At 34.7% G+C, this 19,404-nt stretch overlaps 1 protein-coding gene across 1 annotated transcript in view; it reads right to left on the bottom strand.

Annotated features, from left to right (window-relative positions):
* Positions 1–19,404, bottom strand: part of FBN2 (fibrillin 2) — a 241,980-nt gene that overhangs the window by 170,644 nt on the left and 51,932 nt on the right. The window contains exon 6 of the mRNA XM_016159020.2: positions 1,711–1,908. Coding sequence (XP_016014506.1) covers positions 1,711–1,908 — 198 coding nt within the window. The remainder of the gene's footprint in view (positions 1–1,710; positions 1,909–19,404) is intronic.

Below are 19,404 nucleotides of genomic sequence, written 5' to 3'. Positions count from 1 at the left end.
AGTCCCAAACAAGAACTCAAAGAGGCCCACACCAAGACACGTCATAATTAAAATGCTAAAGGTTAAAGACAAAAGAGAGAATCTTAAAAGCAACAACAAAAGTGGTTAATTAACTACAAGGGAGCTCCCATAAGACTGTCAGCTGATTTCTCAACAGAAACTTTGCAGGCCAGAAGGGACTGGCAGGTAATATTCAAGTCATAAGAAGCAAGGACGCACAATGAAGATTACTCTACCCAGCAAGGCTATCATTTAGAATCAAAGGACAGATAAAGAGCTTCCCAGGTAAGAAAAAGCTAAAGGAGTTCATTACCACCAAACTAGTACCACAAGAAATGTTAAAGGGACTTTTTTAAGAAGCAGCAGCAGCAAAAAAAAAAAAAAAAAAAAAAAAATGTATCGAATGGTCTAATCAAAAGATATAGGGTGGCTGAATGGATAGAAAAACAAGACCCTTACATATGCTATCTACAAGAGACCCATTTTAGATCCAAAGACACTCAAGTAAAAGAATGGAAAAAGATATTTTACGAAAAAACATCTGGGGTAGCGATATTTATATCGGACAAAACAGACTTTAAAACAAAGGCTATATAATAAAAGACAAAGAAGGACTCAGCAATTCCACTTCTGGATATTTATCCAAAGAAACCCAAAACACTAATTTGAAAAGACATATGCATCCCCATGTTCACTGCAGCATTATTTACAATAGCTAAGATATGGAAGCAATCTAAAAGTCCATTGGTAGACGAATGGATAAAGAAAAAGTGGTAGATATATACTGTGGACTATTACTTGGCAATAAAAAAGAGTGAAATCTTGCCATCTACAATAACATGGATGGACCTAGAGGGTATTATGCTAACTGAAATAAGTCAGACAGAGAAAGACAAATACTATATGATTTCACTCATATGTGGAATCTAAAAAATAAAATAAATGAATAAACCAAACAAACTCATAGATACAGAAAATATTTTGATGGTTGCCAAATGAGAGAAAGCTGGGGGGATGGGTGAAAAGGGGAAAGGGATGAGGTACAAATTGGTAGTTACAAAACAGTCATGTGATGTGAATGTAGTACAGCATAGGGAATATAGTCAATAATACTGTAATAACTATGTATGATGTTAGACTGTTCCTAGACTTATGGAGGTGATCACTTCATAAGTTATATAAATGTCTGATCGCTATGTCATACAGCTAAAATTAATATTGTATGTCAACTATAATTGAAAAATAAAAAATTATTTTAAAAATACATCAGGCTACTTTCTTCTCCCTGTTACCAGAGCTCAGGTTCTCACACCTTGAATGAGACTAAAAGAAAGGAATACAACTTTTTCATAGGTACTTACATGTATATATAGTCTGAGGAGCTGTGGCAGGGAGTGGCAAGTGCCAAGTGGATGAAAACGTGAAACAATCAATCTTCTGATTGTATTAAATATTTTAAACTGTATCTTTTTAATTTTCCCCAATTTTTGATATTATTTCTGTTTCTTTTCCATTTATGTTGAGTTGAAAAAATAATTAGTTATTAGGTGGCCAAAAAGATAAGCCATCTCTAGTTGGGCTTGTTAATGAGGTCGTTTTAGAAATGGTATAGGGTTAAAGGTTACCACCCACAGGGGAAGATCCTCCAAGTGCAATGAAAGTACACCTGACATGTGGGTGACTGTGCACACTGGCTGATGGCTAACTCACCTTGGCAAGCTCCCGTGCGAATGTTGGGGATGAAGCCCCGTCGACAGGGCTGAGGCTGGGCCGGACACATCTCACAGGGGTGGCCCCAGGCCCGTCCAATGGTGGCACAGCACAGCGTCTTCGTGCAGACAATGCCTGTCAGCTGCCCTTGGCACATCTGGTTGTTGACCTGTGTGAAACACGGGCCTGTCCTGTAATCTGCAATGTGAAAGAAGTCGAAAAGAGGTTTTGCGATCACACACCAATCTTACACCAATGCATAAAACAGAGGCTATTTCTTCTCATTAAAGTGTCTAACCACAAAAGGCCAGGAAGTTTTATTTTGAAAATTCATAATTTTTCAATCATGAGACTTCAATGTAGTCTACACTAGACACTGTAAATGGGTAGCTCAAGCGCTGTGTCTGGGACACAGATGTGTTTTCTTGGCCCGCATAATGTTTTAAAAGAATTTAAATTAGTAGCCAACATTTTCAAATTGGGAAATTTCGCATGAAATTTGTATTTCTGGCTTTTCTTGAAAAGTCAGAGGTTCTGGCCATGCTAGGCCTGCCATGTTGCACGATGGCGTTGGAACGAAGTGTGTCCTCTCTGTGACACCACAGCCCCCGCCACCCCTCCCCCCGGCACTCTGTGCTCATTCATCTTCCTCATCTGAGCCCTGACAGCACAGGCTTTAATTATCCCTCTTTGCCTAGCAAAGAGTTCCTTTCCTCACTAGGTAAACAAGAGTGCAAAAATTCAAAACAGAACCGATAAACATATATGAATATTAAGGACAGTCTATTTTGATGCCTGCATCTCAAAGTATGGTTCATGGACCAGCACCATATGCATCACTTGTTTGCTAGTAGGCTAGTTAGAAATGCAGACTCAGGCCTCACCTCAGGCTCACTGTACTAGAATCTGCAAGTTCAAGGGCTGATCTAGACTACAGGTAACTTGAAAGTTAGGCATTTCTATTCTAACCCTCTTCCTGCTATAATTTACTTCAATGAAACTTTCAGATGATCAGTATATATTCTTTAAGCAGAACTGAATCATTAACTAAATAGTTTTTAATTTGACTGCCGCTGTTTAGAGAAACATGGGAAATCAGAAAGGCCAGTTTCCTGAAGACTAACCACTTAAATGATTCGCAATGTTATAAGTAACAACAGAAATATGTGAAAAGGTTCTCCTCCCTCCCCTTTTACAGAGATTATATGCATATAGTTTATTAACTCCCGGGAATGTAAGATGATAGCCAGGATTTCCTGATAAGCCCTAACGCAAATAACATAATTCCATGTGAAGGGGAAAGCCAGAACATGTTTGAGATTTTTGTAAGAGAAAAACAATCTCACATTCAAAGGAAGAAGAGTCAATAATGTTGATAAGATTTTTATTAAAAAAATGTTACTGGAAAAAAATAAAACTTGGATATAATTTAACATTCAAAAAGATAAGTCAGAAAGATATAGCATGACAAAAATACAACTTAAAACCACATGAAACTTCTAATTTTGTAATGAAGAATAAAGCTTTCTCAAGCAGAAAAGAACACTTTAAAAGTTCAATATAAAGAAACAAAATCTAAAATAGGTAATGTTTTTGAGCAAGCTATTTTAACATTCTAGTACTCTGTAGCTGAACTTCAACAAAAATAGTCCATTTTAATCCCTTACATAAGAACAACAGATGTGCTGGCTACAAATCATGTTCTTGAAAAAGACAATCTTTGTAGTATACGTGTAGATATGCAAGCTTGTAAATAAGCATGCTTCCCACACCACAAATTGCCAGGTTGTAAATTTTTTAAACCTATTCTATCATCTTCCAGACAACACATTATTTGCCATTTTAAATAAATATTACTCACAATAAATTAGGTTCTGAAGAAGTTAGGGAAAAGTCTAATTTTCACACAAAACATGAAACACTTGCTTTTTATAGATCTGTGCATATGTTGACATTCTGTACTTTTAGGATTCCCGGAGAGAAGCTTATTTAGCCTCTCTCATAATCCCTTTCTTAAACAAACCAACTTGTCAGGAAATTCATTCTTTCTTCTAACTACAATACCTTCTTAAAATTATTTCCTTTTAGTCTGTTCTCTTTGAAGAAGACAAGGATAGCTGATTTGGGGTTTAGGGAGAGGGTTTTTATTGTTATTTATTTTTTGATTTCGTTAAATATATTTTCGTTATGTTTTATGGAAGGGATGAGCATTTCTAAAAGCCAAAAGGAATAACGTAATTGAGAGGGCTCATGAGGCTTATGATTACCAAAAAGAGTAATAACTTCTAGTATAAGATCCCTAAGGAGTTGGGCCGCGAGTGAAACAAGAATTGGTATGGAGTTATCCGTAGATAGAAGAAAAGCACCTCTCTTGAAGCCTGAGGGAAGAAGGGCAGGATGCACAGAGATGTAGGCATATTTATATAGTAGAGGGAAAATGAGCAGTGCCCTCTCCCATACTTTCTATTTTCTTTGTGAAACATAAAACGGGACAGTAAGTCTTTGGCGGGGGTTGGCTAGTGTCTGATCTTTGAGGCTGAGATGACACTGCAGACACTAGGCGAGGGAGCTGACCTGAGAACCCAACAGATCCCCAGGTGACACCCAGGGACGCTGCATGGTGGATGAATAAGATAAACTTGTAGTGGGACCAATCTGCCTGTTTTGTGACTTTCTCCAGAGGCTCTAGGCCGTTCAGAGGTTCACTCAGAGATTAGGATTCATCCAGGGCTAGGGTGTTATGTCAGATGTGAAAAGAATGTGGGGGATGGCGAGGGAGTTTAGGGTATCACATACCTTAAAATTAAAGACCTTGGAATCTATGGTGGATGAAATGGGAAGTGGGGAAAGAAGAAAACTGACAGATTAAGAAGAGAAAGCAGTGAGATCAATGGACTAGGTACCCCCAATAAGGCCCACATGAGAAAGGAAAATAGTGATAGTAATACATCATCAGCTGTCCATGTGGTTATAATATCATTTATTTAACTGTCAGCAGAATGCAGTTATGGTATACAGCTGCATAGATTGTCAACTGCATCACTCAGAGCAACTATCCAAATATATCATAATGTAAAATGTTACCCCCTCACATTGTACAATAGGATGGCCCTGTTAGAGATCTTATATGCAAGTCAAACAATGCCACGTGATATCAGAATTCCATCCATTCCTACTTGATTATAAAGAATTGCCTGATCCTAGAAAGTAGATGGAAATATGTAGAATTTTTCATCAAGTTGCACAGTCTTTGGACTTAGGCAAGAAGGCATTCCCATTCTCAACAACCAAAGAAACGTAGCAAGTAATCAAGTGATTACCTTGTGTGGGAGTTACAGACATGAGTGAGTATAAGGAAGAATTGTAGAATGTGGGTAACGAATCTAAAAATCTTGGCTATATGACTATCTCCTTTGAGTAATAGAGTTTTTGACACAGCAATTATACCTAAGGTTTGCTCACCCATCAGGGTTATAATTGAGACTCTAGTCAGTGTAGCAGCTAAAATCTCTGATCATAGATATAACGAGTACACAAAGAAGGCAATCACCCAAATTATATAAAATGATAGTTTCTGTAGTTTTAATAAAATTTGCCCTGAATGTCTGCAGATCCAAACTTCATGCCAGGTCTAAATATTCAGAGGTAAACAAACTCAAATATAACTGAGATGGTAATTGTCTTTCTTGATGGACAAGCATCTGTGAACCTCAGGAAATTTTAGAACTAAGTGCAGAAATGTTTAAGAGAATCAAAGGCATTAAATTAATATTTTTGCTTTAAAGAATCGGTGCAAAAATTATGTACTTGTAATGTTTAACAGCGTTAAGCCCATTCCATTAGATTGCCTTGTAACCACAATTTTAAATAAATAAATTATTTATTTAGAGTTCCGATTTTTAAGTTAAAATGTGATTATACTTATACATAGAACTGGATCATTTAATTAAATAAATTTATATTTATAAGTCTGAGTATCCATTTAGTTCTTAATTAGCTTTATAAATTATTTAAGTACTTGGCAAAGGTTTATAAGTTGCACAACTAGAGTACTTAAGAAAGATATTAGATGTATTTAACATATAAAAGCAGATTAAAAGGTATGGAGGTGTTTCATTAACAAGTATAAAAATGGAATGAAATATTATTTAAAGACCTCTTAAAGTGACTACTAAAATCTGCTAGATTTATTAATAGATTAGTAATATTTATAAGTTAAATTTAAAAGCTCAAAGAATATACCCTAAAGAACTGAAAACAGGGACTTGAAGAAATATTGGTATACCCAAATTCATTATTCGCAATAGCCAAGAGGTGGATGCAACCTGAGTGTCCTTTGATGGATGAATGCATAAACAAAATACATACAATGGAATATTATTCAGTCTTAAAAAGGAAATTCTGTCACAATCTACAACAAAGATGAACCTCGAAGACATTATACTGAATGAAATAAGACTGTTACAAAAGGAAAATGTACATGAGGTACCCAGAGTAATCAATTTCATAGAGACAGAAAGTAGAATGGTTTTTGTCAAGGGCTGGCAGAGGAATAAGAAGTTAGTGTTTAATGGGTACAGAGTTTCAGTTTTGCAAGATGAAAAGAGTTCTGTGGGCAGGTGGTGGAGATGGTAGCATGATAATGTCCACGTGCTAAATGCTCCTGAACTGTGTATTGAAAAATGGTTAGGATGGTAACCATTTTGTTATGTTTATTTCACAATTAAAAAAAGATTTTTAAAAAGCTCAAGAAATAACCAAGGTTTTGAAATTATATTTAAATAAAGCAAACCTGAATTTTTAACACCAAAATAAACTCAATTTTTTCATATACAAAGTCGCCAATGGGGGCACTAAAACATCCCCCTGTAACACTGACCACTTACCTTGTGATGCATATTTATGTTGCTTACAATTAATTACAATATTGCATGGGTTATTCCTGAGCATATTTACTGACTACTTAACTTAGCTTTCTGTAAGGTAAATTCCTAGCACTGGAATTACTGGGTCAAGTGTCCAGTTTGAAAAATAGTCAAAGTGGAAAAATAGTCAGAACTGCTCTCTGAACAGGTAATACCAGTTTATCCTCACAATGGTAGTACAGAAGAGAGGCTGTTTCTTCCCACCCTGTCCAACACTGAATAGAGGCAAATGGTGATTTTTATTCACTCAATGGGTGAAAAATGGTCTCTCATTGTTGTTCTTGAATTATGACAACAACTCATTGACCCTATTTTTTGAAAATCAAGGGAAGAAATTTAAATCTGTGGCAAGCACTTTATAGTGACCTTTTCTATAAATTATCTCCTTTTATTCTGAAGTGCTAAACAATATTTTTGCCATTTTTACATATGAAAAAATTTAAATTCAGAGATTAAGTCATATGTGGAGAATCAAAGAGCTAGAAAAAAAAATGAAGCTGGGATCCGACTTGGAGATACACCTCATCCACAGCACTGCGCTGTGCACGCTGTTCCTTAAACCTGTGGCATGCGTCACCTGCATGTTGTTATAAACTTGCAGCACCAGGCACCTGCACACTGTGTTCCTCAAACTCGTGGCATGGGTCACCTGCATGCTTAGTTTTTGGTAGCTTTGCCTTCTAACAGACTAAGGCCCTTGACCATTTTAATGAATATTGTCACAACTCCACAAATGCCTCCTGCCACCCAGAGGTATTATCTCCTAACTTCCAATTTGCAAGCCCTGTCTTGCTTCGCTTCTTGTTTCTCCCAAAGATAAGTTTCCATCTACCATGGTATATTAGGGAGAAATTCTCTCTGTAAATTGAAACCCTCTATGCATTAGAGACTTTTGCTTCTGCAAATAGATGAGTAATTACTTTAATTACCACAGTTGCACTGTATTTTGTTTCTAACATAATGCCATCATTTAATGTTTCAGTGGAACGTGGACTCAGTAAAGAAGGACCCTTCTCACCATTTGTCACAGTCTTTCAAAGCACAAAGCTGCTGCTGACATCAAAGGGCTCTTGAAGAATGAAGAGGCGGGAAAGATAATTAGGTTCTGGCCAATGATGCAAACAAAATTGCTATCTTTGATGTCATGTTTCATAAAGATGAAGGCTATCAAAGATGTGGCCCCCAAATTCATGGCCTATGAACTTAAAGTGCACTCTCCCAAGGCAAAACCAATTAATTTAAGAGCAAAATAAAGTCCCCAAAATTAAAAACTAATAAGATTATTTAAGCAGCAGGATATCATCACTTTTGAAGAAAGTTAGAGACAAAAATATTTTGTCATGAGTCAATAAGAGAGCCAGAGATGCAAATGATTAACACAAATGATTAACATTAACGCAAGTCCAATCAATAAAGTACCAAATTTATGGTATCTAAGAAAAAACCTATATAGTTAAGTAGGCCTGAATAATTTCAGGGAAAAGTGATATGTGCTCATAAAACATCTATCCATTATCAATGAAGTCAGAAACAGAATCAATGAAAACCAGTGCTTGAACAGATCTTATATATCCCTTGAGCCAAACACAGTGAGGTCACAAGACTGAATTACAGTGCAGTGAATAAAACCTTAGGCACCTTCTTTATGGGGCTTTTGTATTATAATATGAATTCAATGTACTATTTTCTTATTGAAATTTCTGCCTAAATCAACTCCTTCTGGGCCATGTAAGCAGCCATGTACATATTACCGAGTCAATCAAATCTAATAAATCATGCCTTTCCCAGGGAATCTGATGGGAAAACAAAAGTTTGCCTCTATGATTCTGACATCCAAGTTGTAGTCTAACATCTAACTAGAGGGGCGGAGATTTCTCCTGAGGAAAAGCGAAAGCCATGTGACTCACTCCTGGGGTTTTAATTATCTGAGAGCTTTAGGGGAATGTTGAAGAGCAAGGAAGACCACAGTTTGTAAGCCCTTCTAAGCGGATACAGCATATATCAATGGATCCATGTGACCTGAAAAGGCGGGGAGCTCTGCCTTTACAATTTGCTGCATAGAGAAGAGTAGGTGGTTAACAGATCCCTTTGGCACTCATGGTTCAGAACAGGTGGTGGTCTGCACTGGTGAAGTGATTCATTTCTGGCTCTCTGGTTGGAGCCTTATACCTATTCTTCATACATCATCACCAGGAGAAGTTCAAGGGCAAAGAGATCCCCCTAGGACATTTCAGTAGAAAGGTAACAGTACTATCACACCAGCTCAGCAAAATCAAAGTCATCACATCTTACACAGCCTATCAGTTTGTAACTGCTGGAGAAACCAATGTAGCCTGACTGGTACTGGTTCTGTGGGAATGTGCATAATTAATAGACAAATACAAATTAAATACAAATACAAATTAAAAAGTCTTTCTTTGGTTCAAGGTAGTAAGCCCTTTCAATATTCAGACTTAACACAAGAATGAAAAAATGAGTAGACACAGTTTCAAGCTAAATTAATTATCTAGAAAATCAGGTGGAAGAAACACAGAGCAAAATTTCTAAGAAATTAATATCATGAGTAAAAGACGAGACTAAGAAGGCAGAGACTAGAGACCAGAATGTGAATAATATGAATTCCAAAAGAAAGCAGGGAATAAAGAAATAACAGAAAAAATTTTCTATCCTTAAATAAAATGTAGCTTGACATCTTCTGGTCAAATGGCTCATTGTGTCCTACATAATAATAATGATAAAAAGATATTACTCCCCACCGAAAGATAGCATCATGAAATCTGAGTCTCTGCACCCTAAAAGAAAACAAACAAAAAAATCCATTTCCAGAGAGAAAGAACAGGCTAACTACAAAGATGATGAAATAGCCTAGCACTAGTTTTCTCATTTGTAATATGGAGAATTAATATACGGTGAAACAACATCTATAAGTTATTAATTCATAAATTTTGAGAAGGGATTCTGGAAACAAAAGAGCCATATGATAAAATAATAGCTTGAAATAATGATGTCAGGAATTGGGGGACAGGAAGGTATTTGTCATAATAAATTATTCCTAAAATCTCAGTTTGGAACTGGGAAATGTGAACATATAAAATGTCTCTTGGGATGAGAGAAATAGGTATTACTTGATTTCAATACTATATAAAAGTTGTAAGACAGGAAAAGAGAGAGATTTCCATATAAGAGTGAAAGACAGGAAGGTAATCACTAGTTTAATGAAGAATCTAATGGGATTTCTTAATTAAGGAAGAAGGACAGTGGAAGTAGAGGACTGAAACATACTTGATTTAAGCCATAAATGCTAACAAAGGTGAAAAGAGGAAACCCACAAAATATAATGACATATACATCAAGTAAAATGGTGGGAATAAACCAAATATATTGAAACCATAAAATATGAATATGGTTAATTTTTAATTAAACAAATAAATTATTAGTAGGCTTGATTAAAATAATAAAATTCAGCTCTACTCTAAGAAAATCATCAAAATGAAATGATAAAAGTGAAAAATAGGACAAAGAAAAGTCAGGAAAATAAAAAAGAAGTAAAGCAGAAGTTGCAATAATCAATATCAGAAAGAATAGAATTAAAGAACAAAAAGCATTAACTGAGTAAGAACAAAATATTATATAAAAAAGTACAACTCTTCAAGAGGCTCTAAGATTTATAGACTAAAACTACAGTAAAATACCAAGAGCAAAAACTACAAAGAGAGCTTAAAATTATGAGATCTTTTCAAATTTGACAGAGTAAGTTGACATAATTAAGAACACCACAATCAAAGAGCTCTACTTAATAGATGAATTTATAGTTTTATTCTATATAAACAGAGAATGTGATGTCCTTTTTTTTATGGAACATTTATTAAGGTGATCAAATACCTGGTCATAAGCACGTCATTATTTCAGTGAGATTCAATAAACCCCTGGGGTTTCTACTGAATATTTTCTTCCACAGCGTGAAAGTCTGAAACTTTCCATAGTATCTTGCATAGAAGGATTTTAAGTAATGTGGTAAATGATGTTCACCAGAAAAGAACACTCTGTGTGTGTTTTTTTAATTCAAGCTAAATTAGTTGATACTTTTTAAAGGAATCACAACCAACTTTTTAAACTGTAGAACCTCTGACATGAAATTGAGTATTTTAGAGAAACGGTAGCAGTTATAATATTTCACACCAATGTGGTTTGTTATAATCTATAGCTGTGCTGTCCAAAACAGTATCCACTAGCCACATGTGGCTTTCTAAATTTAAACTTTAAATTTAAATTAAATAAGATAAGCATTCAGTTTTCTCAGTCACACTAGCCACATGTCAAGTGCTCAAGAGCCACATGTGGTTAGTGGCTACTGTACTGGCAGCACAGAGAACATTTCCATTACCCCAGAAAGTTCTATGGATGCACACTAGTATAGCTAACAGAGTTTGGTGTTGAGTGATAGGTCTTCCAAGAGGTTGTGTTTGAAACTATGAATCATTCCTATTCTTTTTTAGTGACAACCATAACGTTTGTGCATTGCGTTATATCCATCAGTTAAGGTTATCTGTATAATAACCTTATTTGCTTGGCATGAATAGCTTTCTTTTACAGATGATTATAGGTTAAATAAAATTGCCCAGTGTCACACAGATAATGCTTTATAACACCAAAGTCTGAATGACAAACATATCTGACACCAAAACCCATGTTCTTAGCCACCATACTCTGCTACCTCCCGGTAGCATTGATCACTGTGTGTATGTGGGTATGTATGGCGGGGGTTCCTGTGTTTTTGATCAATGGTTCTTGCTCTGCATTAAATGTTCTTTTCTCTATTCATTTATTCCTTCCTTAGTTTTAAGGCTATAACCCCTTTTTTCAGCTAATAAATGAAGCTCAGCTTATTAAATGCTTCACTGGCCACTTTGATATGCCTCCAAAGAGAACCGCCATGTCTCAGACGACTGCATGTTAGCCTGGATTTAAACTTTCCACTACTCTTAGTATACAAGTACTTCTCAGCTGTGGAAATTCTCTTTCAGCAGACACCGCATGGTATTACAGCCAACCCACTTCAAATCCTATCAGCAGCTTAGATTCTGTTTCCTGAGGAAGACTATTAACAAGAATCACTTCAATGCTGGGAGAGGTTGCAATGTTGGGGTTGGGTTACAGACAATGCTGGCCAAGTGTCCAAAAAAGCCAGACACATTATCTACAGAAGATGAAACCTACTCTACTGCTCAGTAAATCTCTTATCTAATCTGTACTATTAGGTGCCGGGCTTCACTGCTAGCTTCCCAAAGGCTGCAGGCCATTCTAGATGAGACATATAAAAGCATTTTGAGAACTGTAAAGTATTTAAATTTGAATTCATTTCAGTAACAACTTTTAGAGATGGAACACCCTTAAAGATTACTTGCCCTGATCATGTGATTAACAGGTGACAAAATAAAGTCCAGAAAGTCTCAGCAACTGGCTCCAAGTCAAAAGAATTTGATGTAACAGCTTGGGCCTCCTGACTCATTCTCCTGCAGTATTCATCATAAAATGGTAATTAGAAGCTGACGACTGATGGAATCTGGGGTGTCAAGGGCTTTTCATGACAAAATACACCTGATGGGTTGAGATCCAAAATATGGTCTAACTGAGTATTTTCCAAAACGTGGTCAATGGAACACCAGCTCCATAGAATATTAGGGAATATCATGTCAAAAAAAAATTATGTGATATATTCAATTCAAATATATTTAGTTAAACAGTGAGTATGTGTGTGTGAAACTACACAACTTTCAGAAGCTTTTAATGTACTTATGTGCATTATTACATGCCAGGAGGAGGCTACAGTAGGCAGTATTCAAAGTTTATTTGCTCATAAAATATTTTTATTCAATAGCTTTCCTCAAGACTAGTATGGAATGAAATGCACTTCGGCAAACACTTATGTAACTCTATCAGTAGATGAGTCCCTTGTCGTATCCTTAAATATCACTGCCTGAAATGGATTTGATAAAATGATATTTTTGGTATAACTGGCTTTCCTCCAGATGACATCATGACCATAAATATCACAGAGATCTTTAGAAATTTGTGACATGATTGTAACCATTCAAACTTTCTTAGCAGTTGCTAAACTATTGCCTAAATTGCTAATAGAATTGAAAATATTTATAAAGGATCATAGCTCAGAGGTTTTTCTGTGTTTCCTGGCATTATTTTTCCATATACCAAAGATCACACCTATTCTTCTATGGTCTAAGATCTGGTGTCCCATACTTGGTGATGGAAAGCACATGGTCCCATACTCCTGTGTAGAATTTTGTCAGCAAAGTGAAGCAGAGGAAATAGTGACAGGTATAGAGATAGAGTACTATATCACCACTGTAAATACATTACATATTTTCACTTTTCTGGCCATCCGAACAACACCATGACATAGGCACAATCATCTTGACCATTTTAGAGAGGAGGAAACTGAGTTATAGTGAAGTTAGATAACTTGTGCAAGGTCATCAAGGAAAAAAATGATGTGATAAAAATTCACACGATTATCTTTCTCAAAATTCTTTTTAAAGCTACTAACAGTAATGAGTTGAGGTAGCTATATTTACTCCACACGGTACTGAGATTTTCAAGCAGTTTGTCTTCAACAGGAAACACCAACAAGCAAACTGTCATATTTTGTGACTTCCAGCATTGTGCACACATAGAAGCACTTAGCATAGTGATTAAGAGCACAGGATAGCAGTCTGACAGTTCTGGATTCACAACCAGAACCCTAGCTTCACAAACAACTTGTCTATAGTCTTGAATAAGTTACTTTAACTCAGTTACCTTATTTGTAAAATGAGTATAATAAGAGAACTCATAGCTTACAATGTGGATGTGTGCACATCATGAGATAGAAACATCAAGTGCTTAACACAGTGCCTGGCTTTTAATAAACACTCAGCACCTGGTAGCTGTTATTATTGTGGCTATTAATAAACATTTTAGAGCACTCTTTAGTTTACCACACACTTTTCTATGCTTTATTTCATTGTGGTCATTACATTGACGTTGCAAGGTGAAGGATGAGGGAGGCAGAAAAGCGGACATAAACCTCACTACAGCTTTGTTTCTCATTATTATATATGGATACAATTTTCTTGGATGTGAAAGCTGGAAGAAACCACTTAAATGGATAGTAGAATCCTTCCAAGAAATAATATACTTCCTTATGGAGTTATTTTCTGTATTATTCAAGCTCCTTTTTTTCCCAAAGATCTGTTTGGAATCAAAGCCAGGTTTCACAGCCTGAAAATTAATACTGTGCAGCCAGATATAAATTATTTTGCAAGGAGAAATACCAGACTCAACATAATTTTTATTCAGTGAAAAAAAAATCTTCCTTTTTACCTCGCCAGAAAGCACAATGGACAAATATAAAAGCGCAACGTTTATCCATTTATGTGGTCTGTAAAAGAAAGCACCCCTTTTGATTCATGACTCTCAGCCTTTATCCCAGCAGCACTGCTCTGCCCTGGCAACAAAAACTGCATCATCAACTTGTGATTAGCCATGACGTCATCTGGTTTTCAGATTATCTGTTTCGACCTGCACCCTCTGTCCCTTTGCCAGGAGATTATGCTTCGTGCCGCTGTGAGCAAGCCCTCAGGAGAGAGGAATGATGGCACAGAATAAGAGATTGTCAGCGTCTGAGCTTATGGGAGAGGCTCTGACTGCCTAATGATGAACATCAAAGGAAACCTCAGCTAAACGTCCACATGTTTCCAAACTTCCCTAACATTCCAGATATAGGAAAACATCCTGATGCTTAAGTAAATTTTTAAATTTCCAACCAGATGTTTGCTAGGTTGAGTATGTGTCTCTGATGGCTTTCAGAAATTAGAGAATTGTGATTCTTACTATTTTATATTCTCTAATTTATATCTTCTGTCCCTGACCAGTAAAAGAAATCAAACTTGAAATTTTCTACTGAAAAGTAAAACAAGTATTTGAGCTTCTATATTCACATATTTCATATTATCATTTTTGGTACATAATATATATGTGTTGTGCCTACTGCATTTCTACTTAGTACTTATTCCAATTCCTTGGTAACTACAGAAGTCCTATCTTAATATATAGACATAAATAATAAATTAGTTGGCTTTCCTTAATTAATCATACATTTCGAGGGTAAACTAAACTTCTTACCAAACAGGCTCCATTTCAATTCTTCATAAGTTTGAATAGTTGTGACCCCCAGCACTGCTGTAACACTGTGTTCAATATCGTCTCATTCTAAAGCTGGATTCCCAACAAAAAAGGGTTTATAGAATTTGTCAAAATCATGGTCAAAATATATGATAACTTATGTAGAAAAAACGTGAATGCATTTGGCCTGTTCTGCATCCAAACTATATTTCATTTAGGAGAAATCTCCATTGTGTGAGTCTTGGTGAAAAGAACAGATAGAAAGACACATATTTAGAAACTTTTCTCAGCAGCCAGAGGACAGTGGAGGGAGCAATAGACAAACCAGGAATTAATCAGCCAAGACCTTGGCTGAGTTTTCTCCTGGCAGCTTCTATTGGCTCTTACATATTCTCCAAGGTTGCTTCTCCAGACTGCGTACAGAATCTGCACCTACCCAATGCTTTTCCATTACATTCTTTTTGCTACTATTTTTACTTCAATGAACCAGATTTAGTTTCTGTTTTTCACAACCAAGACCCCAACTGATACAGGTAGCATGCTATTCACAATGGAAATTTTAAATTAAATTTATAATGTTAGCTAAAATTTAAGGACTCTATGTAATTTTTTCCATTTGTACCCTAGCAGGTAGTGAGTGAAGTTCATAGGCAGTTATCATTTTTTGCATGATTGAGTTTTGATTAGAATTTTCAAACGCTGATAATATTCTGTACTGGAGTCACCATTTTTAAATCTTCCCCATATCACCTGCAAGCATTAATAATTAAGATGTTTAAATGAGGCTTAACCCTCACAAAGGTACAGGTGCTTGTTTTCATAAAGATTTTTTGTAATCATTATAATGTGAAAATCTGCTTTTGTCTAATTTATACTAACTTACCAAGACGTGAAACTAGCCGTGAAGTTTCTAACATGAACAGGAAATTAGATGGGCTTCACTGATTTAGGGCTGACATGAATGAAAAACACTTTATGAAAAGTAACATCCAACAAGTTATGGAGACAATGCATAGTAGCTAAAAAATGAGATCCAGCCTTTTGGAAAACTACCTAGGACTAAGCTAACTCTTTAACTTATCTTAAAGAAGCTGACAGTCCCAAAGCAATCTGTTACATTCGGGGCAGCAGACTCAGGAAAGCTTAGTCTACCCATTTCCAAGTTCCGAATTTTCATTAATTCTATGTTAAATCGTTAATGAACAAATCAAGATAGGTAAATCCATAAAATATATAAAATATAATGAGTTTGAACTCATAAAAGTACTACAAGCATCAAAAAAAATGAGTTGTATGGGGAAAAAAACAATGGGGAATTTTAATATTTTATGTGAATCAGTTCTTAAAACATTTTATTGCAAGTGATAATAGCTGGAAAAAATGTTAAAGGATATAGTGTTTCTCTTCAATAACCAAATTCTATTTATAGAGTAGAGGAACCTGGTTGCCAGTAGAGGCTACTTAACATTTCAGTCCTGCTATCATGTCTGACCTGAATGCCGTGAGGTAACATTTTCCACCACATATAAGATGGAAGCCTGTGAGGGACTGGGCTGTCTAATGTATTCTCAGAAATTGAATCGTATGTGGCATAGGCAAGACATAGGAGTAGGAAAAAACTATCTAAGGTAAAAGTTCATTTGATTTTTTTCTTTTTTGGTTATCATAGAATTAGAGCTTTTTTTTTCATATTGTTACATTATTCACACTTGAGCACTTTCATTCTCATTCATATTTTCTCTCTCAATGTTATTTAGGTCCTTTTAAGTTATTATTATTTAGGCATTAGCAAAGAATAGTACACATTTTAACATACTTAGAAATTAGATACTTACTTTTAAGCAGAAATCATAAGAGATTAGTAAAAGGGAATTGTTAAAATTAAAATCTATAAAAAAATCGCCAAAACTAAAACAAAGGTAAAAACAGTCTAAGAGCAGATAGTTGAACCACAGAAATATATCTATTTATTTGTATATTATATATTTTCATAATATATAATACATGTTATATATACTATATATACAATATAACATGTACTATATATACTAACTTTTTAGGATATATAAAAACATGCATATACCTATCTATCTATCTATCTCTATATATATATACATACATATGCCATAAGCAAAGAATGTCCAGAATATGCAAATAATTTATGCAAATCAATAAGACTACACCTCCAGAAAAATAAAAAATATTAACAATTCACAGAAAAGAACAGAAATAGTTGATAAATATATGAAAAGATATGCAAACTCATCCCCAGAGAAACAAAATTAAAACAATGAGGTATCACTGGATACACATCAGACAGGACAAAATATGTGGCAAGCACTGTTGCTAAGCACATTACATATTTTATATCGTTTAGTCCTCATGAAAATTTCTTACACTCACTTTACAGAAGAGGAAAGTGAGGCACAGAAAAGTTAGGTAACATCCGAGGCCAATGAGCTAATGAATGGCAGGCCATACTGCCTAACTTCTCAACTCGACAGTACCATGTGCTGCATAATACTGGATTAGACAATTCTGGTTAAGAAAAGACTGTGTTCATGGTCAAGTGAACTGTTTTAGAGAATACTCTAGCAATATCTCATAAGTGGAAGATACAAACGTATAATCTTATTTAATCAAGAGAAACTCTTGCACATATGTTCAAGGAAACATTTTAAAAGGTGTTCACAATAACACTTTTTTATTGGGAAAAATGAGAAAGAACTTCAGTAAAAGAATGGATAAGTAAATTGCTTAAATGTATGCAATGGAATACTTCACAACAGTTAAAATGAATAAACTGGTTCTACATGTATTAACATATAAACAAATAGTTCTATATGTATTAACATATAGAACTAGAATGAAAATAGCAAGTTGATAATACATGGGTATTGATAACATTTATACTCATTAAAAATACAAAACACTGATATGTTTTACTCATGGAAGCACTGGATGCAGTAAATGTTTTAAGAACATGGACTAAATACAAGTTCATGACATTACCTCTGGAAAAGGAGTGGAAAGGGGGAATGAAAGGAACATAGGGGATTTCAATTTTATCTGTAAAATTTTATTTCTTTTAAAAAAGAGAAATAGCAAGAAGTGATCTGAAACAATCTTTTAAAAGTTAGTTTTCTTTTCACTCAGTTGTATGCACATGAAAGATTTTTTGAAATGTTCTTTGTTATATTCCAGACTTTTAAAATGATCCAAAGTATTCTAGTTAAAAAGATGACTTAATTAAGAACAGAGCATTCCTAAACAACTGAATGATCAGGGGGAATTCTGTCCTACTTTCCAGGACTAAATCAAATTTATCATTTAAGTGCAGAATTTATTCAGAGGCATTTCTCAGAGTTCGTTTAACTGTAAGAGACCAGACGTATCTTACTAATGCCATGTATAAAAATAACTTTAAGGTTGAATGTTGTTATCTGCTCTTTTAACCTATTCTTGTAACTTACAATTTTATTCCTTAGACTTCTTTCTCTTCTAAGGACTATCAGAAACAAGTCAAATCATAGAAGAAACAAGATATAGTTGTTCTTATAAACATAGAAGACAACAATAAATAAAAGCCTTCTAAAGACAAATTAGTAAGAAGAAAAAAAATTAGTATATCACGACTTCTTATTCCACATAACTGCCCACCTACCATAAATGGAGTACAATATGAAAAACTATCACAATCTAAAGATAACCTCACTGACAATGAATAAAAAAATTTAAGTAAATGATAAACAATTAGGAAAAATGTTTCCAGCATATTGGTCACTATTGCCACATTATTTTTAATGGAAGATAGACAATTATTCAAAACAATGACCCTCCCAACCAGAATTTCTTATACAATCATTTAAAATTATTTTAATTCATTATCTCAGAAACCTTGTTTTCTTTAGGGCATTTATCACAATATGTGTGTGTGTGCATGCGTGTGTGTGTAGTTTTTTAAAAATTTTTCCAAAAAGAATGAAAGCACTATAGAAAATGGATTCCAAATGTCTTGGTTCTAGTGGTTTTCCCAATACCTAGCACAGGAACCAGCAGATGATATCTCCTGAGTAAATACTCATTGAATGAATAAATGTTTCATTTTATTTCATTTAAAATAATGTTAACTACTTTATAAATTTTGATACATATTCAACATGCTTGAGCAAGAAATTCCAATGACAATGATGAGTTAAAATGCACAATAAATTCTCACAACACATAAAAATTCTCAATCTGAACATCCACATGATTTACAAACTATGTATTTTACATTTGGGACATGACTGCTTCAATTTAGACAAAATTAGTTACAGGGGATTTTTTGATTTATCATAAAAAATAATTTCAGATAAACTTAGATGCAGTTCATGTCAACAGAGCATAGACTTAAATTTACCCAACATATAAAAAGTCATAAAAGTTATAAAAATGGCATTTTACTGAAGTTGTAAAAAGCACATATACTAAGCTAGAGTCCTTACTTTCCTGCTAGCAATTTAATAAATGTTTCAATCATATTTATGACTATTTCATTTTCCACATATCTTTTGTTGCCAGGCTAAAACTTTAGTTCAATAACCCA

The sequence above is a fragment of the Rousettus aegyptiacus genome, unplaced genomic scaffold, assembly GCF_014176215.1.
Source record: "Rousettus aegyptiacus isolate mRouAeg1 unplaced genomic scaffold, mRouAeg1.p scaffold_m13_p_8, whole genome shotgun sequence".
Lineage (NCBI taxonomy): Eukaryota > Metazoa > Chordata > Mammalia > Chiroptera > Pteropodidae > Rousettus > Rousettus aegyptiacus.
Note: the sequence above shows the minus strand (reverse complement) of the source record. Positions and strands in the feature narration are given on the sequence as shown.